The sequence below is a fragment of the Tachyglossus aculeatus genome, chromosome 6 (genome assembly GCF_015852505.1).
Source record: "Tachyglossus aculeatus isolate mTacAcu1 chromosome 6, mTacAcu1.pri, whole genome shotgun sequence".
In the NCBI taxonomy this organism is placed as follows: domain Eukaryota; kingdom Metazoa; phylum Chordata; class Mammalia; order Monotremata; family Tachyglossidae; genus Tachyglossus; species Tachyglossus aculeatus.
In genome coordinates, this window is record NC_052071.1 from 22,047,191 (window position 1) to 22,069,978 (window position 22,788).

Here is a 22,788-nt window from a genome sequence, read left to right on the forward strand (position 1 = left end):
CTGTTGGGTAGGGACTGTCTCTATATGTTGCCAATTTGTACTTCCCAAGCGCTTAGTACAGTGCTCTGCACGCAGTAAGCGCTCAATAAATACGATTGATGATGATATATTGAGCGCTTACCGTGCGCGGAGCACTGGGCTAAGCGTGTGTGTGTGTGTGTGTGTGTGTGTGTGTGTGTGTGTGTGCGCGCGCGCTCGGTTGGTTCATTCATTCCATCGTGTTTGAGGGCTTACCGTGCGCGGAGCGCTGGGCTAAGTGTGTGTGTGTGTGTGTGTGTGTGTGTGTGTGTGCGCGCGCTCATTGGTTTATTCATTCATTCCGTTGAATTCATTGAGGTCTTACCGTGTGCGGAGCACTGGGTTAAGCGTGTGTGTGTGTTCGTTTATTCATTCATTCCATCGTATTTATTGAGGGCTTACCGTGCGCGGAGCACTGGGCTAAGCGTGTGTGTGTGCGCGCCCGTTGGTTTAGTCATTCATTCCATCGTGTTTATTGAGGGCTTACCGTGCGCGGAGCACTGGGCTAAGCGTGTGTGGGCCTGTGTGTGCTCGTTCGTTCATTCATTGCATCGTATTTATTGAGGGCTTACCGTGTGCGGAGCGCGCGTGTGTGTGTTCGTTGGTTTATTCACTCATTCCGTCGTATTTATTGAGGGTTTACCGTGCGCGGAGCACTGGGCTAAGCGTGTGTGTGTGTGTGTGCGCTCGTTCATTTATTCATTCCATCGTATTTATTGAGCGCTTGCTTACTGTGCGCAGAGCACTGGGCTAAGTGTGTGTGTGTGGGGGGGGTGCTCGTTCGTTTATTCATTCATTCCATCGTATTTATTGAGCGTTTATCGTGTGGGGAGTACTGGACTAATAATAGTAATAATAACTGTATTTATTAAGTGCTTACTATGTGCAAAGCACTGTTCTAAGCGCTGGGGAGGTTACAAGGTGATCAGGTCCCACGGGGGGCTCACAGTCTTAATCCCCATTTTACAGAGGAGGAAACTGAGGCCCAGAGAAGTGAAGTGACTTGCCCAAAGTCACACAGCTGACAGTTGGCGGAGCCGGTATTTGAACCTATGACCTCTGACTCCAAAGCCCGGGCTCTTTCCACTGAGCGACGCTGCTTCTCTAAGCGTGTGGGTGGGTGTGGGTTTGTGTGCTCGTTGGTTTATTCATTCATTCCGTCGTATTTATTGAGGGCTTGCCGTGTGCGGAGCACTGGGCTAAGCGTGTGTGGGTGGGTGGGTGGGTATGCTCGCTCGTTCATTCATTCAGTCGCATTTATTGAGCACTTACCGTGCGCAGAGCACTGGGCTAAGCGTGTGTGTGTGTGTGTGTGTGTGCGCACGTTCATTTATTCATTCATTCCATCGTATTTATTGAGGGCTTACCGTGCGCGGAGTACTTGGCTAAGTGTACGTGTGTGTGTGTGTGTGTTCGTTCGTTTATTCATTCATTCAGTCATATTTATTCAGCACTGGGCTAAGCGTGTGTGGGTGTGTGTGTGTGGTTGTTTATTCACTCATTCAGTCGTATTTATTGAGCACTTACCACGCACGGAGCACTGTTCTAAGCATTTGGGAAGTCGAAGTTGGCCACATCTAGAGACGGTCCCCCACCCAACAGTGGGCTCACAGTCTAGAAGGGGGAGACAGGTGACAAAACGAAGCATATTAACAAAATAAAATTCATTCACTCAGTCGTATTTATTGAGCACTTACCGTGTGCAGAGCACTGTGGTAAGCACTTGGGAAGTCCAAGTTGGCCACATCTAGAGACGGTCCCCCACCCAACAGTGGGCTCGCCGTCTAGAAGGGGGAGACAGACGACAAAACGAAACATATTGACCAAATAAAATTCATTCACTCAATCGTATTTACTGAGCACTTACCATGTGCGGAGCACTGTTCTAAGCGCTTGGGAAGTACAAGTCGGCAACATCTAGAGACAGCCCCCCACCCAACAGCGGGCTCGCAGTCTAGAAGGGGGAGACAGATGACAAAACAAAACATATTAACCAAATAAAATTCATTCACTCGCTCAATCGTATTCATTGAGCGCTTACTGTGTGCGGAGCACTGGGCTAAGCACTTGGGAAGTCCAAGTCGACAACAACTAGAGACGGTCCTCAGTCGTATTTATTGAGCGCTTACCGTGTGCGGAGCACTGTTCTAAGCGCTTGGGAAGGCCAAGTCGGCAACATCTAGAGACGTTCCCCCACCCAACAGTGGGCTTGCAGTCTAGAAGGGGGAGACAGACGTCAAAACAAAACATATTAACGAAATAAAATAAATTCAGTCGTATTTATTGAGCGCTTACCATGTGCGGAGCACTGTTCTAAGCGCTTGGGAAGTCCAAGTCGGCAACATCTAGAGTTGGTCCCCCACCCAACAGCGGGCTCGCAGTCTAGAAGGGGGGAGACAGACGATAAAACGAAACTTATTAACCAAATAAAAACATATTAACCAAATAAAATTAATTCATTCACTCATTCCATCGTGTTTATTGAGCGCTTACCGTGTGCGGAGCACTGGACTAATCGCTTGGGAAGTCCAAGTCGGCAACACAGACGGTTCCCTACCCAACAGCGGGCTCGCAGTCTAGAAGGGGGAGACAGACGACAAAACGAAACATATTAACCAAATAAAATAAATTCATTCACTCACTCAATCGTATTTATTGAGCGCTTACCGTGTGCGGAGCACTGGGCTAAGCGCTTCGGAAGGCCAAGTCGGCAACATCTAGAGACGGTCCTCCACCCAACAGCGGGCTCGCAGTCTAGAAGGGGTACAGACAACAAAACAAAACATATTAATAAAATAAATTCAGTTGTATTTATTGAGCGCTTACCATGTGCGGAGCACTGGGCTAAGCGCTTGGGAAGGCCAAGTCGGCAACATCTAGAGACGGTCCCCACCCAACAGCTGGCTCGCAGTCTAGAAGGGGGAGACAGATGACAAAACAAAGCATATTAATAAATTCAGTCATATTTATTGAGCGCTTACTGTGTGTACAATAATAATAAGAATGATGGCGTTTGTGAAGCGCTTACTGTGTACAAAGCACTGTTCTAAGCGCTGGGGAGGATACAATAATAATAATAGTGGTGGCGTTTAAGTGCTTACTATGTGCAAAGCACTGTTCTAAGCGGTGGGGAGCATACAATAATAAGAATGATGGTGTTTGTGAAGTGCTTACTGTGTGCAAAGCACTGTTCTAAGTGCTGGGGAGGATACAATGAGAAGAATGATGGTGTTAAGCGCTTACTATGTGCAAAGCACTGTTCTAAGCGTTGGGGAGGATACAATGGTAATAAGAATGATGGCGTTTGGGAAGTGCTTACTATGTGCTAAGCGCTGGGGAGGATACAATAATAATAATGATTGCATTTGTGAAGCGCTTACTATGTGCAAAGCACTGTTCTAAGTGCTGGGGAGGATACAATGATAATAAGAATGATGGTGTTAAACGCTTACTATGTGCAAAGCACTGTTCTAAGCGTTGGGGAGGATACAATGATAATAAGAATGATGGCGTTTGGGAAGTGCTTACTATGTGCTAAGCGCTGGGGAGGATACAATAATAAGAAGAATGATGGCATTTGTGAAGCGCTTACTATGTGCTAAGCGCTGGGGAGGATACAGTGATAAGAATGATGGCGTTTAAGTGCTTACTATGTGCAAAGCACTGTTCTAAGCGTTGGGGAACATACAATGATAAGAATGATGGCGTTTGGGAAGTGCTTACTATGTGCTAAGCACTGGGGAGGATACAATAATAATAATGATTGCGTTTGTGAAGCGCTTACTATGTGCTAAGCGCTGGGGAGGATAGTGATAAGAATGATGGTGTTTAAGTGCTTACTATGTGCAAAGCACTGTTCTAAGCGCTGGGGAGGATTCATTCATTCATTCAATCATATTTATTTAGCGCCTACTGTGTGCAGAGCACTGGACTAAGTAAGCGCTTGGCAAGTCCAAGTCGGCAACATCTAGAGACGGTCCCTACCCAACAGCGGGCCCACAGTCTAGAAGGGGGGAGACAGACAACAAAACAAAACATATTAACAAAATAAAACAAATAGAGTAAATATGTACAAGTAAAATGAATAAATAAATTCATTCATTCAATCGTATTTACTGAGCGCTTACTGTGTGCAGAGCACTGGACTAAGCACTTGGGAAGGGCAAGTCGGCACCATCTGGAGACGGTCCCTACCCAACAGCGGGCTCACAGTCTAGAAGGGGGAGACAGACAACAAAACAAAACATATTAACAAAATAAAATAAATAGAATAAATATGTACAAGTAAAATAAATAAATAGAGTAATAAATATGTACAAACATATATACATACATACAAGTGCTGTGGGGAGGGGAAGGAGGTAAGGCGGGGGGGATAAGGAGGGTGAGAGGTGTGTGTGTGTGTCCATAATAATAATAAGAATGATGTGTGTGTGTGTGTGTCTCCATAATAATAATAAGAATGATGGCGTTTGTGAAGCGCTTACTATGTGCAAAGCACTGTTATAAGCACTGGGGAGGATACAATAATAATAAGAATGGTTGTGTTTGTGAAGCACTTACTATGTGCAAAGCACTGTTCTAAGCACTGGGGAGGATACAATAATAATAAGAATGATGGCATTTGTGAAGCGCTTACTATGTGCAAAGCACCATTCTAAGCGCTGGGGAGAATACAATAATAATCAATCGTATTGAGCGCATACTGTGTGCAGAGCACTGTACTAAGCGCTTGGGAAGTACAAGTTGGCAACATATAGAGACGGTCCCTACCCAACAGTGGGCTCACAGTCTAGAAGGTGGAGACAGAGAACAAAACCAAACATATTAACAAAATAAAATAAATAGAATAGATATATACAAGTAAAATAAGTAGAGTAAGAAATATGTACAAACATATGTACATATATACAGGTACTTTGGGGACGGGAAGGAGGTAAGGCGCGGGGGAGGAGGGGGAGAGGAAGGAGGGCGCTCAGTGTGGGAAGGCCTCCTGGAGGAGGTGAGCTCTCAGTAGGGCCTTGAAGGGAGGGAGAGAGCTAGCTTGGCGGATGGGCAGAGGGAGGCCATTCCAGGCCCGGGGGAGGACGTGGGCCGGGGGTCGATGGCGGGACGGGCGAGAACGAGGCCTAACGGTGAGGAGATTAGCGGCTGAGGAGCAGAGGGTGCGGGCTGGGCTGGAGAAGGAGAGAAGGGAGTTGAGGGAGGAGGGGGCGAGGTGGTGGACAGCCTTGAAGCCCAGGGTGAGGAGTTTCTGCCTGATGCACAGGTTGATTGGTAGCCACTGGAGATTTTTGAGGAGGGGAGTAACATGCCCAGAGTGTTTCTGAACAAAGACAGTCCGGGCAGCGGCGTGAAGTATGGATTGAAGTGGGGAGAGACACGAGGATGGGAGATCGGAGAGGAGGCTGATGCAGTAGCCCAGACAGGATAGGATGAGAGCTTGAACGAGCAGGGTAGCGGTTTGGATGGAGAGGAAAGGGCGGATCTTGGCAATGTTGCGGAGCTGAGACCGGCTGGTTTTGGTGACGGCTTGGATGTGAGGGGTGAACGAGAGAGCGGAGTCGAGGATGACACCAAGGTTGCGGGCCTGTGAGACGGGAAGGATGGTAGTGCTGTCAACAGTGATGGGAAAGTCAGGGAGAGGGCAGGGTTTGGGAGGGAAGACAACGAGTTCAGTCTTGGACGTGTTGAGTTTTAGGTGGCGGGCAGACATCCAGATGGAGATGTCCTGAAGGCAGGAGGAGATGCGAGCCTGGAGGGAGGGGGAAAGAGCAGGGGCAGAGAGGTAGATCTGGGTGTCATCAGCGTAGAGATGATAGTTGAAGCCGTGGGAGCGAATGAGGTCACCAAGGGAGTGAGTGTAGATTGAGAACAGAAGGGGACCAAGCACTGAACCTTGAGGAACTCCCACAGTAAGGGGATGGGAGGGAAAGGAGGAACCTGCAAAAGAGACTGAGAATGAACGACAGGAGAGATGAGGAGAACCAGGAGAATGATGGTGTTTGTTAAACGCTTACTATGTGCAAAGCACCATTCTAAGCACTGGGGAGGATACGGTAATAATAATCATGGTATTTGTTAAGCGCTTACTATGCGCAAAGCACTGTTCTAAGCGCCGGGGGATACAAGGTGACCAGGTTGCCCCACGTGGGGCTCACAGTCTGTATCCCCTTCTTTATAGAGGAGGGAACTGAGGCACGGAGAAGTGAAGTGACCTGCCCAAAGTCATACAGCTGACAAATGGTGGAGTTGGGATTTGAACCCATGACTTCTGACTCCAAAGCCCATGCTCTTTTCCACCGAGCCATGCTGCTTCTTGAAGCACTGGGGAGAACTGTCAGCAGTGTGACTTTGGGGAAGTCACTTCACTTCTCTGGGCCTCAGTTACCTCATCTGGAAAATGGGGATTAAAACTGTGAGACCCCCGTGGGACAGCCTGATCCCCTTGTAAACCCCCCCCCTCCAGTGCTTAGAACAGTGCTTGGCACATAGTAAGCACTTAACAAATGCCGTCATCATTATTATTATTATTATTGTCCCATGTGGGGCTCACAGTCCTCCCATTTTACTGATGAGGTAACTGAGGCTCAGAGAAGTTAAGTGACTTGCCCAAGGTCACACAGCTTTCATTCAATCGTACTTATTGAGCGTTTACTGTGTGCAGAGCGCTGGACTAAGTGCTTGGGAAGTACAAGTTGGCAACAGATAGAGACAGTCCCTACTCAACAACGGGCTCACAGTCTGGAAGGGGGAGACAGACGACAAAACAAAACATGTGGGGAAGCCGGGATTAGAACCCACAACCTTTGACTCTTTCCACCAAGCCACGCTGCTCCATGACCTCAGGGGTGGGGGCGATGGGGCTCGGAAGCCTCCGTAGGGCCCCGCTGCCCACCCCCAGGAAGGAGGCACCGGTGCCCTCCTCCTGACAGAAACTTCATTTTTTTTGCTTCTGCCGTGTACTGCTCTTTCTGTTGTTTTGCTCTCCTCCTGACGGAATCGTCATTTTTGTTTTTTTGCTTGTACTTGCCCTCTTTCTGTTGTTTAAAAAGGGTCCCCGCTTCCCCCACCGTAGCTCCCCACCTCGGCCCTTCCCGACGCTAGGTGACCCCGGCTGAGGTCGGGTGATAATGTCGATCAATCGGTAGGCTGTATTGATCACTTACTGTGCGCAGAACACTGTTCTGGACTTGGGAAAAGCGCAATTTAACAGAGTATGGAGACACGGTCCACGTGCTGAAGATGCTTACAGACTGGAAGGGATCACTCAGGGCTGGAAGAGCCTGACCTCGCTTCTCCCAAACGCCAATTCTTTATATAGCATCGAGCCTACTTGTAACAAAGCTTCAGAATGAAGGGGCAGTATTGGCAGTATAAACCTTACTGTTTTCATCTTTTTATTTTTAAAATTGAAAAGGCCTCGCAAGTGTTGTCACAGTCCGGTGCTGGATCTTCAGTTGGGCCAAGTTATATCTCACAGTGCTGCTTTTTCTCCTGGTCATGTAGCTCTTTGCGCATTTATTTTAGAGTTTACTAAATTAAGAGGTGTAGAAATCAGGAATAAAGTTCCTAGGTTTTTGAAGGGGAAGGAGGGCTTTTTGGGGTTGTTTTCTTTTTTTATTTAAATACAAGTATCAGCCAATTCAGGATTCTTTTATTGGAAGGATGGGGATTCAGATTAATCTACCTGTGATGTGGATCAGTATTAGTTAGCCCTTTATAATTTGAAATACCAGTTGCATAAACTTCTGCAGGGTAATGCTGTTGCTTAAATGCCTCCAAAGATTCCTCCCCCACCACAATGTTAGATAAATGCCATTGCTGTTCAGTACTGAAATGAAATTGACAGTGCAGGAAGAGAATTTTCAGGACCCAGAGTTGTTAGGTACATTTAAGCAATTGAATGGTTTTTTCTTCAGCAGAAGTAGTTTATCTACTTGGAGCTAGATATAATTTTCCTCTAATGGATGTATTTGGCTCCCTGTTCCTAGGCTTTTCGTGCTGGTTACGTGGCTGTTTTTACTAGCAAAATGGACCCCTTGAATTTAGCTTGACTTTCCTGCCTCACTTTAGTAAAAATGCTGCCTGCTGGATTCAGCTGTCCCCAAATGGCATCAGTGTTTCAGAACTGCCTCGACTTCAAGAAGTCCATCTGGAAGATGCTCATTTTGTTCTGAGGACGTCCACGAGCTCTTCCGCTGTCATTAAAAGTGACGCGACATTTCATGTTGTTATGGATTTCCCAGTGTAACTCAAGGAATTACCAGAAGACCCTGCCCTCTCAATGTGAGCATCATTTATACCTCTATAGAGGGTGACGGAAAAAGCCCAGGTACCTGCCACAGTCAACAAATGTTCCATTAGAGCAAATGTTGAAATGAACCCTGACGTATGAAAACGTGTTTTAAAACATTTCACCTTGCATTTGTATAGGTATTCATTCAATCGTATTTATTGAACGCTTACTATGTGCAGAGCGTGCACCATCACTTCCAACATTTGTTTTAACTTCCGATTTATTGATGCTGAGATTGTGGTGACTTCATGCCGTAACTGCGTTCCCAAATGTTTAGAAAAAGTAGGAAACTATATAATTCTGACCAATGAAAGGTCTTCCCTCTTCTCTCCCCCTCCCCGCTTTTCTCTCTGAGAGGCAGAGGCATTCAGAAGAAAAATACTTTTTTTTTTAAATGATATTTAAGCACTGTGTATACAGTCCATGTCCCACATGGGGCTCACAGTGTTAATCTCCATTTTACAGATGAGGTGACCGAGGCCCAGAGAAAGGAAGTGACTTGCCCAGGGTTACAGCAGACAAGTGGCAGAGCTCGCAGGCCTGTGCTGTATTCATTCATTCATTCAATCGTATTTATTGAGCGCTTACTGTGTGCAGAGCACTGTACCAAGCGCTTGGGAAGTACAAGTCAGCAACATATAGAGACGGTCCCTACCCAACAACGGGCTCACAGTCTAGAAGGGGGAGACAGGCAACAAAACACGTAGACAGGTGTCAAAACCGTCAGAATAAATAGAATTGTAGCTATAGGCACATCATTAGCAAAATAAATAGAATAGTAAATATGTACAAGTAAAATAAATGGAGTAATAAATCTCTACAAATATATACAAGTGCTGTGGATAGCGTGTTGAGGAGAAGGGGGTGGTCCACGGTGTCGAAGGCAGCTGAGAGGTCGAGAAAGATTAGGGTAGAGTAGGAGCCATTGGATTTGGCAAAAGACCTTTGAGAGGGCAGTTTCGGTGGAGTGTAGGGGACGGAAGCCAGATTGGTGGGGGTCTAGGAGAGAGTTGGAGTTGAATAGGTTGATTCAGTCAATGAAGTGCTGGTCTGCATTGCTCTGACACTTTCAGTGTATTACGACAGAGTAGCAACAGAAAGGACATTTGCCCTCTTGAAAGCTAATCTTGATCAGCTTGATGGATGTGTATTTTTACTTCTCTTGGTAATTAATTTAGTGCCTGTCTCCTTTTGGTGGGCTGCAAGCTCATGGAGGGCAGGGTTCACGGCTGCCAATTCTGTTGGACCTTTCCAAGCATGTATAGGACAGCAGGTGCTCAGCAGATACTACTGATTGATAGCTTGGGAGTTTCTGCAGTGTTCAGGCCTTGAATTGCCTTCCTAAGGGAAAAGATGCTAAGACATTTTCAGGCCAAAGGGATGAATTGTTGAATTTATCATGAATTTAGCCCCTCTTTGGAAGGCCTAGGAAGGTTGGTCAATAGATTCCAATTTTGCTTTATAATGGATCTCCCTCTGCTGAATCTGAAGGTTATACAGGATACTCAACTTGTGCCATCCAAATTGGCAAGAGTATTCATTCATTCATTCAATCGTATTTGAGCGCTTACTGTGTACAGAGCACTAGTACTAAGCGCTTGGGAAGTACAAGTTGGCAACATATAGAGACGATCCCTACCCAACAGCGGGCTCACAGTCTAGAAGGGGGAGACAGACAACAAAACAAAACAAAATAAATAGAATGTGTATCAGTAAAATAAATAGAGTAATAAATATGTACAAACGTAAATACATATATACAGGTGCTGTGGGGAGGGGAAAGGAGGTAAGGCGGGGGGAAGAGGAAGGAGGGGGCTCAGTCTGGGAAGGCCTCCTGAAGGAGGTGAGCTGTCAGTAGGGCTTTGAAAGGAGTAGTTGTAAAAGTAATCCCCAGTTTTCATCAACATTGCTTGTATTAATTTTCTGTTAAAAGTTTATTCCTTGCTAAATGTTCATGACTATGGAAAGAACCCAAGGGTCCTCGAGACTAGGATCTTGAGTTGATAAATTGTGGGCTTGGAGGGGTAGCCTATTGAGAGTCCAAGTGGTAGGCTGTCCCTAGAATATTATGCTCTCCCTCAAAAGCAATCCAGAATCAGACCCAATATTTGGATTTTCAGGATAGTTGAGCCATTTGATCAATTCTTAGTGTTTTCCATAGGACCTACTGGAGAAATCGAGGCATAGTATTCATTCTTTAATTGAACCATATTTATTGAGCGCTTACTGTGCGCAAAGCACTGTACTGAACTCTTGGGAGAGTACAGTGAACCAATAGACACATTCCCTGCCCACAATGAGCGTACAGTCTTGAGACTGTACCAAACAGGTTATATTTGCAATTGGAGGTATATCATAGTGAGAGGTAAGGATGTAATGAGTCAAGAAATGAGACTCCTTTTCAGCAAAACAATCAATCAGTGGTATTATTTGAGCACCTTCTGGGTGCATAGCTTTTGGGGGAGCTCAGAATGATAGAGAAGAGGTAGATACGTTCTCTGCCCACAAGGAGCTTCTAGGCTAGACATGGGGACAGATTTAAAAGTGACTTAAGGATATGCATTTAAGTGCTGAGGGTGGGACGAATAGCAAGTGCTTCAGGGGTTCATATCGAAATGCGTACATGATGCAGAGGAAAAAGAGTGAGTAGGGGAAAAATGATTATTTGGGAAAGGAAGTGTACGTATGCATTTATGTACATACCTAATTTGTAGCCTATTGAGAGTCCAAGTGGTAGGCTGTCCCTAGAATATTATGCTCTCCCTCAAAAGCAATCCAGAATCAGACCCAATATTTGGATTTTCAGGATAGTTGAGCCATTTGATCAATTCTTAGTGTTTTCCATAGGACCTACTGGAGAAATCGAGGCATAGTATTCATTCTTTAATTGAACCATATTTATTGAGCGCTTACTGTGCGCAAAGCACTGTACTGAACTCTTGGGAGAGTACAGTGAACCAATAGACACATTCCCTGCCCACAATGAGCGTACAGTCTTGAGACTGTATGCATTTATGTACATACCTAATTTGTATTAATCCCTGTCTCCCCCTCTAGATTGTAAGCTCCTTGTGGGTAGCGAATGTGTCTTGTCAACTCTCGTGTATTGTGCTCTCCTGAACGCGTAGTACAGTGCTTTTCACATAGTAAATATTCAGTAAATACCATTGATTGCAAGACCTCTTGGAGATGTGATTTTTAGGAGGGCTTTGAAGTTGGGGAGTGGCGGTCTGCCATATCAATTAGTGGTATTTATTGAGCACTTACTGTGTGCAGAGCGCTGTACCACGCTCTGGTAGACGCATTCCCTGCCCACAACGATCTTACAGTCTAGAGGGGGTATGAATGGGGAGGGAGTTTGGGGCCAAAGGTTGGGGGGTGAGGGGTTGCTGGTGAGATGGAGATTACAGTGGTGTCAGAGGAGCCAGTTGTCATGGCTGGGGTGCAGTAGATCAGCCAGGTTAGGTAGAAGAGGGAGAGGTGATGGAAAGAGTGCTCAAAGCTGATGGTGAGGAGTTTGATTTGGAGGTGGGTAGGTGGGCAACCACTGGAAGTTCTGGAGCAGAGAGACGTGGACTGAAGATTTAATTTGAGAAAAAGGATAGGGCCAGGAGAGCGAAGTATGGACTGGAGTGGGTAATCTGAGGTAGGAATTCCCAAGAAACATGTTTAAAGTACCTTTGAGTCTTCCCTCTGGGCTTAGAAACATTACCATATTAGTGAACTCTTGTCTCTCTCTAAGCCAGTGATGTTTGGCAGTTTTGGGGAGAATCCATGTTACTGGAACTTTGTAAACACCATTAAAATAAGAACTTTTGATGAGCCTAAAAACCTCTCACACTTACGTGAAAATTAATACAGCAGCTTGCTTTTTTAAAAATATATAGTTACGCCCTTACTAAGTTTCAAGCACAGTTCTAAGTAAATGCTGGAGTGGGTACAGGTTAATCAGACCAGAGACGGTTCCTGTCCTCCTTCGAGCTCACAGGTAGGAGGGAGATCAGGTATTCTCCATTTTGCAGTTGAGGAAACCGAGGCACAGAGCAGTATGGTCTAGTGGGAAGAACACAGGGCTGGGAGTCAGAGGATCTGGCTTCTAATCCCAGTTCTGCCACCTGACTGCTGTGTAACCTTGATCGAGTCACATAAGTTATCTGTGCCTGTTACCTCATCTATAAAGTGGGGATTAAGACTGAGAGTCCTATGTGGGACAGGGACTGTGCCCAACCTGATTATCTTTTATCTACCTCAGCGCTTAGTACAGTGCCTGACACATAGTAAGAGCCTACCGTTTTTTCCCCTTAGTTAAGTGACGTCCAAGGCCCCATTGCTTCCCAGTTCCTTTGAAGCTTGGTAGCTTAAATTCCTAAAGTGCTGTTCCAGCTGGTCAGTAGGTCTGGAAAAGAAATGATGCTTCAGAATCGTCACTGTGTAGCGCATGTTGATGTCGTTGCATTATTTTTAGGTAATATTTTCAGCTGAAGGTTTTGATTTTTGTATGAATTGGGAAGCAGCGTGGCTCAGTGGAAAGAGCATGGGCTTGGGAGTCGGGTCGTGGGTTCTAATTCCGGCTCCACATGTCTGCTGTGTGACCTTGGGCAAGTCACTTAACTTCTCTGAGCCTCAGTTACCTCATCTGTAAAATGGGAATTAAGACTGTGAGCCTGACGTGGGACAACCTGATCATCTTGTATCCCCCCCAGTGCTTAGAACAGTGGTTCACACATAGCAAGCGCTCAACAAATGCCATTATTATTATTATTATTATCATTATTATTATTATTATTATTATCTAATAGAAAAAAACAAACTTTACTGAACTCCAAAATCAAAATGGATGAAGCCCATCAGATTACAGGTGAGACCTTCTGGAGCTTCTGGGCTTGCTCTCCTTTCTTAGTGTCCACGGTACTGAAAGTTGTCTCTCCCGTATTCTCAGGGAGACAGCTTTATGTTCACTTAATGAAAATTGGGCAGAATGTTCTGACAAGTTCCAGTTCCTTCTCCCAAGAAATGATCTGACTGCTTGTTCTGCAACTTGCTTTTGATTTTGCAAAATCTTAGATTCAAGTTCTGCAAGGAAATCAGATCTTTCTGGGGGACCAGTCACTGTCATCGGGAAAGCACACGGCAAACTTGAAAGTAATGCATCCCTGGGTTATGAACGTGTTCAACTCGGCACTTGTGGCAGCAAAATGTTTTCCACAGTCTTGTTAATGGAAAGGTAGCATTTAGTATTGCCATAATAATAATGGTATTAAGTGCTTACTATGTATCAAGCACTGTTCTAAGTGCTGGGGTAGATATGTATGAGGCAATCATACATTGTCGTATTTATTGACCTCTTACTGTGTGTATAGATAGCACTGTACTAAGCACCTGGGAGAGCACAATACAACAATAAAGTCATATTCCCTGCCCACAATGTGCTTAGTCTAGAAGTGGGGAGACAGACATCGATACAAATAAATAAAATTACAATATATACATAAATCAGGTTGGACACAGTCCCTGCCCCACACGGGGCTCACAGTCCTAATCCCCATTTTACAGATGAGGTAACAGGCCCAAAGAAGTGAAGTGACTTTCCCATGATCACAGCAATGGAAGCAGGATTATAATGTCACATTTTTCCTCACAAAGAAATCTTCTATCAGTCCCAGCACCATCAGTCAGTCAATCGTATTTATTGAGCGCTTACTGCGTGCAAAGCACCATATTAAACACTTGGGAGAGTACAATATAACAGACACATTCCCTGCCCATAAAGAGCTTGCAGTCTAAAGGGCGGAGACAGACATTAAATAAACAAAATCACAGGTGTGTGCCTCTACTGTGGGGCTGAGAAGGGGGATGAATAATGGGAATGAGTCAGGGTGATGCAGAAGGGAGTGGAAGAAAAGGAAAAGAGGGCTTAGGGAAGGCCTCTTGGAGGAGATGTGGCTTCAATAAGACTTTGAACAGGGGGAGAGTAATTGTCATATATGAAGAGGGAGGGTGTTCTAGGACCTAAGCAGGATGTGAGCAAGAGATCAGCAGTGAGATAAATGAGACTGAGGTACAATGAGAAAGTTAGCATTGGAGGAGCATTAGTGTTGTAGTAGTAGAGCAGTGAGATGAGGTAGGAGGGGACAAGGTGATTGAGTGCTTTAAAGCAAATTGTAAGGAGTTTCTGCTAGACGCAGAGATGGATGGGCAACCATTGGAGGTTCTTGAGGAGTGGAGAAGCAAGGCCCAAACACGTGGCCGGGACATCCAAGTAGAGATGTCTTGAAGGCAGTAGGAGACACGAATTTGCAGAGGGAGAGGGAGATCAGAGCTGGAGTGTAGATTTGGGAATCATCTGCATAAAGGTGGTGACCGAAGCCACGTAAGTGAATGAGTTCACTACTCATCTTACCTTCCAGTCTAAGAACTTGAGTAATGCTTCTCACATTTTTCAATCTCTATTGGTATATACCTCATTTACCTGTTTGGTTGCCCCCGATCTTTGAGGAATAGAAGATGATGTAATCCCTGACAGCAGTGCATTTGAAGAAAAGTTTCAGAACGTGGTTTTGCTGCAGGTACCAGGGAGAGATTTTCTTCACAGAGGGATAGAACGGGGGGAAGTGGGGAGGCATTAATTCATTGAATACCTGTTTGATGTAAGCCTGTGATGCATGCAGCATTTGATGGACTGCAGTAGGAGAGATGTGACCTCAAAAGCCCCCTTACCTTCCTTTTCCTTTCCCCTTTTCATTTCCTTCCCGCTCATCTTTCTGTTAAGCTCTGTTATCGCCCCTCTCTTTTTTTGGGTTGCTGAAAATTGGGGCAGTGATGTGAGTAAATAGGGTAGCTTTATTGATCTTAAATGTCAAGTTTTGATAGCATCATTATAAAATGGTCAGCTCTCCCATAATGAGCATTTCTGTGATGTGTTTTGAATAGGATCAAATTGAAGTTCTGAAGTTTCCAACACCTTTAGACAGAAGGGGGGTGTTGGAAGTGATTTTGTGTGTGTGGCAGCGGGCAAGGGGTGTGCACTACAGGGTGAGCGTCCCCCTCTTCTCTTCCCCCCTCATCTCCCCCTCTTCTCTCCATTATTGAACTGACTACCCTTGCTTATCAGAGGGCATCCATCAGGTCAGAAAATAGTCCATTTCTAACCTTTTTTTGTTATCTTGTGGAAAATTTCCTGTCTACCTCATAGTAGCATGCGGAATTGAATGGAATGCCTATTTAGAATCTCCTTTTTTCCATTTATAACTTTAGTAATGCTCTCTGAACCTGAGCTCAGTGTGGGTGAAGCCTGGCTGCACATCTAAAATAACTACTAACCCTGAAGTAGACCTTTGTGAGCTCACCTGAAAATATAAAGGATCATCAGGAGCTTTTGTTCCTTCTCTGGACCCAGCCTTCAGAACTTATATCTTAAGGGACAAAATTACTCTGAGCGTAGTTTGGCTTGAGGATTTTTGGGCGGGAAAAATCATGAAAGTTTTGCTGGTAAGTACTGGATGAACTCTATATTAAAACCATTAGCATCCAATAACATGCATACATTGTGGAGTAGTACCGTAAATCGTTATGACAGATGAAAACTTGCAGATTTTCCTTTGGCTTAAACTTTGCCTTTTTTTTTTTCACTCCAGGAACTTTTAAACTGACAATAGAATTCACAGAAGAATATCCAAATAAGCCGCCTACAGTTAGATTTGTCTCAAAAATGTTTCATCCAAATGGTAAGTATTTCTAGAGTCACACTTCATATCTAGTCATGTGTAATGGCCGGGCCGTGCTCTTCACTAATTGGTTAGACCAGTCACTGGCTAGGTACATTTGTGTGTGGAAAGTTGAAGCTGTTGCCTTTTCTGGACCAGAGAAGAGGGGCAGAATTAAAGCAGTCTGTTGTTTTGTAATCTTGAGGTTAGAGATTACAGTGTTATAGGAAATGGCTGAAATTTGTGTGTGTCATTTAGACTATGTTGTTATTTTTCCAGTTCTGATATCCAGTTCATGCTTCTTAGAACACTTAACTGTTGCCAGTTTTTTTAAATACCTGAATCTTATCATGATTGCCCTTAAATCAGTAGTATCTTGATCTGAGTATAAGTACCGATTATTAATTTCAGTGGTATTATAAACAAAAGCACTCTATTTTAAGTGGTGGGAAAGAACACAATCAGGGATGAACTTGAAAGATACCCTAGGAAAGATCAAATCTACAGGTTCAGTTTCTGCTCCCCGTGACTGCTCTTGAAGCTATAGGTTTGTCCAGGAGCGATTGAAAGAGCCCGTGGTCCCAATTACAACAAGGCAGGATGGGAGCCGAGCCCTGGGTCACAACAGAGAGGAAAGGAGGAATTACTGAGTGTGTGGGCCTGGCATATTTGACTCTTTCTCTGCCACATTCTGACTTCTTCCCTTTCCACTGCTTTCCCTCAACCATTCCTTGTTGTAAGTGGAACCATGGGTCCTTTCAACTGCTCTTGGACCAACCTGTCACTTCAAGAGCAGTCACAGGGAGAAGAAAATAAACCTTTTAGGGAATGTGCAGAAGTTTAGGTTTCGCTTAGTGAGAGACATGTTTGTCCCTGAGGCCTGTCTGGAAATCTTCCATTCAATGGGAATAAAGTAATGGTGACCTTGCAGGCCAGAGGCTTTCAATCAAAAGTACTGCTAAGCCCCGGCATACTGGAAAGAACTGAAAGGTAGGGGTGGCAATGGCTATTTTAAGTACACCCCTACCACTGCTGAGTACTTCTCGTAGATGCAAGAACTTAGGGAAAGCCGAGCAGCAGTCACCTTCAGAGGTGAAGAGAAGCCACTGCTACTTCTTAAGTTGTTGCCTCTGGAGCTGTGGCCTCTCAGCTGTGGCAGAGTAAATTCTGTGGTTGGGGTGCTAGTACTTTTTTTCCTAATGCCAAACCTGTTTATAACAGGTACAACCTAATCAGAGGTGTACACATGCTTACGGTGCGGAAAGCAGTGTACAAAGAGCTCAGGGCTGTAAGAGGGCGGCAAGGACCCGATTGCTGTCCTTGGGAGCTTTCAGAGTAGGTGTGGAGAGGGCTGTTAAATTGCGGTTGGCAGGAGAGATGGAAGCAGAGTAAGTCGATTGGTGTTAAAGGGGCCAAGTGTGCAGGCTGGAGTGTAGTGGGAGAGGAGCAAAACAGAGCTCAGTGATCACCTTCAGGCCGGTTTGTTGGGCTCATCACCACTGGCTGTTTAGGCAGAGTAACTGAGGCACAAGTCGTGGTTATAGAGAACCTAATGCTCTGTTCACTTATCGAGGGAGCTGATGACAGCCCATTAAACCAGATGTAGGGCTCTTCTTATTTCTCGGTGATGCAAGGGGAGTGATAAATCTTCCTTGAAGGCATTGCACTCAGTGCTGAGGTTACCCTCTTCCAGACTTACCGCAGTGGGAATGTGCGGTGGTGGTAGGCTGGCAGCAGAAAACTTCCCAGGGATAAAAGGGAGTAATGAACAAGCACCATCTTTAAACTTTTTAAAGCAAAAACGTCAGGATGTTTTTTAACGAGGTTTTTCAAATCATGATTCCTTTGCTTCTCAACCGATACAACTATTATCCGTACTTAACCTAGCCGTGTTTTTTTATTTAAAAAATTGAATCGAAGGGAAAAGAAAAACATCAACTAGTAGCGGTATATTGGAAAATAAGCAGTTTTAGCCAGTTGAAAGTAATCAGTCCTTAAATGAACCTCGTTTCTTCATTCCCCCTTCTAGTTTATGCAGATGGTAGTATATGTCTGGATATTCTTCAAAACCGTTGGAGTCCAACCTATGATGTATCCTCCATATTAACTTCCATACAGGTGAGTCTTTCCATACTTAAGTATCACCTCAGTCAGTAATAGATGTTAGGACCTATTCTGCACATTGTACTTTAGGTTAGGGCAGTGCAGAAAAGAACACAGCACTTACGGTACAGTGTAATACTCTTTTTTTTCCTCTAAGTAGGCATGACTGGTGCCCTCGAGAGTCTGCACCTCAGTATAAAATCATAGTTTAGGAAAGCATCCAGTTTTACAGATTTGAGTGCTGTTGATGGATAACTACAGTCATCAAACACTGAATTTAACCACACTGAGAAGCAGTGGGAGTAGGGGGACTTGAGTTCTGATTTTGGCTCTGCCACTTTTGTCTGGTGTGTGACCTCAGGTGAGTCACATAGCTTTTCTGTACCTCCATTTCCTCTTATGGCAAATGGGGATTAGATACCTGTTCTCCTCCCTCTCTTTAAACTGTGAACCCCTTGTGGGAAAGGGACTCTAACCTATTATAACTGTCCTGTATCGACAGTGTGGCTTAGTACAGTTCTTAACACACATGGAGAGTGCTTAACATACAGTTATGCCAGTCCTTGGAAAACTGGTTCATTATAAAAATGGGAAGAGATAATCTATTAGAGTATTAAGTGAATAGTGGGGGAGATGACACTTGCCCAGCACAATGTGTCTGCCTGAACTTAATCCTCTTTTCAAAATGTAAACTCAGATGTCTTTCTTACAGCTTATCACTGCTCCAAGTTGAAACTTCTCTGTTTTCTTTGTAGTCTTTATTGGACGAACCCAATCCCAATAGTCCAGCAAACAGCCAGGCTGCACAGTTGTACCAGGAGAACAAGCGGGAATACGAAAAACGGGTTTCTGCAATAGTAGAACAGAGCTGGCGTGACTGTTGACCCAGGATGATGTAAATGAACACTCTGGTCATGAGGAAAATATATATATATATATGAAGTGTTTGAGTCATCTTCCTTCTGCTCCTCAGCATCATTTACATTTACTTTGGTGAAAGCAAAATAGCCGTTCTGTTGCCTCCCTCGCTGAAGCTTTTTCCCCCCTCCTTTTGGACATCAGAAAACACCCACTAAGAAGTCAAACGTACTGTACCTGGGTTACTTGCGAAAAGAATTACTAATGCTTAATTTCTTTTCTGTGGTACTTCTCCAATCTTAGGGTGGCAGTGTGCATTTCTGTACTTCACACTGAGCTTTTAAAATTGGGGTAGGCAGTGAGGCTCGTGGGGCTCGATGCAAGGCATGTTGATGGACAGAGAGCTTTGAAAAGACTGAGGCCCCAGGAGCGGAGTGGGCTAGGCCACTCGTTCACTCGTATGGTTGTGTTTAGAGCCTACCGTGATAAGCACTACCTGAAGACTGACCTCTCAGTCATGGCTCATGGAATAGTGGAGCAGAAGCCTTCTCAGTATAGACAAGTCAAGCTCTACCCACTTTAATGAGGCTTAGGAAATGGCTCCCGTCCCCTTCCAAACCGGCAGAACTTCACTGTGGTATGCGCTAGTGGACCGGAGAGGGTCGTGCAGAGCAAGCCGACCAGCTGGTGCATTTAATGGGTTAGAAATCACAGGTCTGCTTCAGCAGAAAGATCTTCTCTATTCCAGAAAACGAAGGCGTGTATGTGTGTGTTTATAATGGGGGGAAAAGAAGACGGAGCTAATGTTGGTCTGTCACTGATTTGTACAAGAAGTAGCGATGCTCTGGCAGACAATTTATGTGAGGGGAAAGAAACCCAGAGTACCAAGGAGATGTTGACTTCTTTCCTACCAGTATAATAGGTGCATTCTTTCTTGGTCTTTGAAAATTTCAAGGCAAATCATACTGTGGAGAAGGCTGTGTGTACCTTTGGATGGATTTGGCAGCACCGCGCATAGCTCAAGATGTAAGACATGTATTGGAAAGAGTCTCTGTACCTCAAAATGTGTAAGCCTTTACACAAGTAACCCATGTAAAGAGGAATGTGTACAATTTTCAAAAAGTGTAAAGTAAATGTAACAGAAAAACAATTCTAGTCACGGCTGGTTTTCTTCCTCCCTCCCCAATAAAAAGCTGTGAAGAAAAAAAACACACCTGCAGTAAAGGAGTGGAAAGGCTCCATCCCTTAAAAATCACATGCTTACTACGTGTCAGTTGGTGAGCGCGTCCTCTTCCCCACCCAACAAACCAGCATATTAGCTCCGGCTTCACCCTGTAAGGAATAAAGATCCCTGCAATACAGAAGCGGAAGACTCTGGCACCTGTAAAAGGAGATTTAATACAAGTTCTCCACAGTAAAGCTGGAAAGCCAATCCCTCCCAGTGACCTAAGTGCTTATAGGGTGGATATGGCAGGGTGACTAATCCTAAATCAAACCTGGCCATTTCCCTACTTTGATGGGACCATCTCCATTAACCACCCAACAAATCTGCACATTAGCTCCAGGTTCCCCCACTCAAGAATAAAGAAACCCCCGGCATAAAGAAACGGACTCCCACAGGCTGTGGATCCCACTAACAGCTTGTCCTGCTGTACGTTCTTGAACAAGTCCATGAGGAATGAATTTCTTCATCTGTTAAAGGGGATTTGCTAAAAGTTCTCTACCACAGTACAGCACTTGATAAATAAATAATACTGAGTGAATTTTACTTAAATGCGATTCTAAACCATGATCTGGGTAAGGCTTCACCCTCCCTAACGGAGCTGGAAAGCAAGTCTTTCCAAGACCCCTACATTTACAAAACTCAATTTAACAACAAGACAACTCCCTGCCTACAAAAGAACGAGACAGGAAAAGTCCATCAAAATGGCACAAGCCTACCTTTTACCTTCATTCCTATCAGCCTTAAGGACAGACAAAGAACACTTGGGAGAAGGAGGGAAGGAAGCACATTTACGCAAGGAAAATTTGCACTTTATCAAAACAGTGTTCTGGTTCCAGCAAACAAAAGTTCTGAAAGTACAATTCCAGTGATGCTAACTACCATGTGCAAAGGGGAAATGTGGCTACAGCTGGAGCTACTGTAGGCACATTAGCTAGTAAGTAGTACGACAAACTTCCAGCTTTTTCCCTGTTTCGATGTGACCACGTCAATTATCCTCCCAATAAAAACATCAACTAACAATTCTGCAAAGACAGTTCTCCAGTAATCTTACTAATAAGATAAAAAACTAGAAGTAAGAAAAACAGTCAGGAGTTTGGAATTAATCTCAACTGTCACCAGATTGAGTTAAAAGAGCATCGTTCAAAGCTGGAAACCAGATGTGCTCAAAGTTGTCCATCACTCAGAACTCTTGAAGCCATGTGGTAGACATTACGCTGGAATGCTAAAAATTACTTCATGAAAAGCACTGTATTGTGGGGCTATTAAAAAACTTTTCACACGCACACATACAACCCAGTAGGGACAATTTTACTTAATTAGTCTAGAATACTGAGGTTTACACAGATTAAAGAGCTGATACAAAATAATGTGGCATTTCCATATTTCTGGAAATACGATTGAACTTTTATTGTCATTAATACCAACTTTACATATATATTGTCAAACTGCTCAGCTCAAGAAAATGGCAAATGCCTCTCCCGGGGCAAAAGACGAGGAAACCATATTTCAAAGGACATCGAATTCCTTTCGAGCTGGTCATGTGTTTTGGCTATCGTAAAGTATGAAAATATGAAGGGGAGAGTAATATCAAAGACACACGGTAACTGCACTATCTTGTCTTCGGGGATTATGCTAGTACGACGGGACAGAATTTCTTGAGTTCCAACTTGGCCTAATCAAGCGTTAGAAATTAAATGAGCAAAGTAAAACATCTTCAAATAAATATATCCTGCAACCAGAAAATGCAGCATTTTTCTCTTTAATTCGTAGATCACCAACCTGTCCCGGTAAGTGTTTGTTTGGGAAAAGGAGCAGCAGTTCTGGGCCTTAATTGGCCCTGGATCATGACGAGCTCATAGTGTCCGACCTGGCCTTCTTGTTTCAGCTGATCGAGCAGGTCTTCCTTACGCCTCTTCCGCCCCACCACCAGATATCGATCGTGGCCGATCCCGTGGGATTTACTCTTCAGACTGTACTTCTGGGTGATCTGATGGATCTGCTTCACACAGTAAAGCACTCAATAAATACGATTGAATGAATAGTACAGTGCTCTGCACACAGTAATTTCTCAATAAATACGATTGAATGAATGAATGAATCCCCCCACCTCACCTTTCCCTCCCCACAGCCCCTGTATATATGGTTTGTACAGATTTATTACTCTATTTTACTTGTACATATTTACTATTCTATTTTGTAAATATGTTTTGTCGTCTGTCTCCCCCTTCTCGACTGTGAGCCCGCTGTTGGGTAGGGACCGTCTCTAATCTGTTGCCAACTTGGACTTCCCAAGCACTTAGTACAGTGCTCTGCACACAGCGCTCAATAAATTCGATTCAATGAATAGTACTGTGCTCTGCACACAGTAAGTGCTCAATAAATACGATTGAATGAATGAATCCCCCACCTCACCTCCTTCCCCTCCCCACAGCCCCTGTATATATGTTTGTACAGATTTATTACTCTTATTTATTTTACTTGTACATATTTACCATTCTATTTTATTTTGTTAATATGTTTTGTTTTGTCGTCCGTCTCCCCCTTCTAGACTGTGAGCCCGCTGTTGGGTAAGGACGGTCTCT

At 44.5% G+C, this 22,788-nt stretch overlaps 1 protein-coding gene across 2 annotated transcripts in view; it reads left to right on the forward strand.

The window, feature by feature from the left end:
* The window catches only part of UBE2A (ubiquitin conjugating enzyme E2 A), a 41,367-nt gene extending 21,236 nt beyond the window's left edge, over positions 1–20,131 (forward strand). For both annotated transcript variants that reach the window (XM_038748538.1, XM_038748539.1), the window contains exons 6-8: positions 15,952–16,041; positions 18,050–18,138; positions 18,879–20,131. In XM_038748538.1, the coding sequence (XP_038604466.1) occupies positions 15,952–16,041; positions 18,050–18,138; positions 18,879–19,007 (308 nt within the window). In that variant the 3' untranslated portion in view covers positions 19,008–20,131. The remainder of the gene's footprint in view (positions 1–15,951; positions 16,042–18,049; positions 18,139–18,878) is intronic.
* The last annotated feature ends 2,657 nt before the right edge of the window (positions 20,132–22,788 follow it).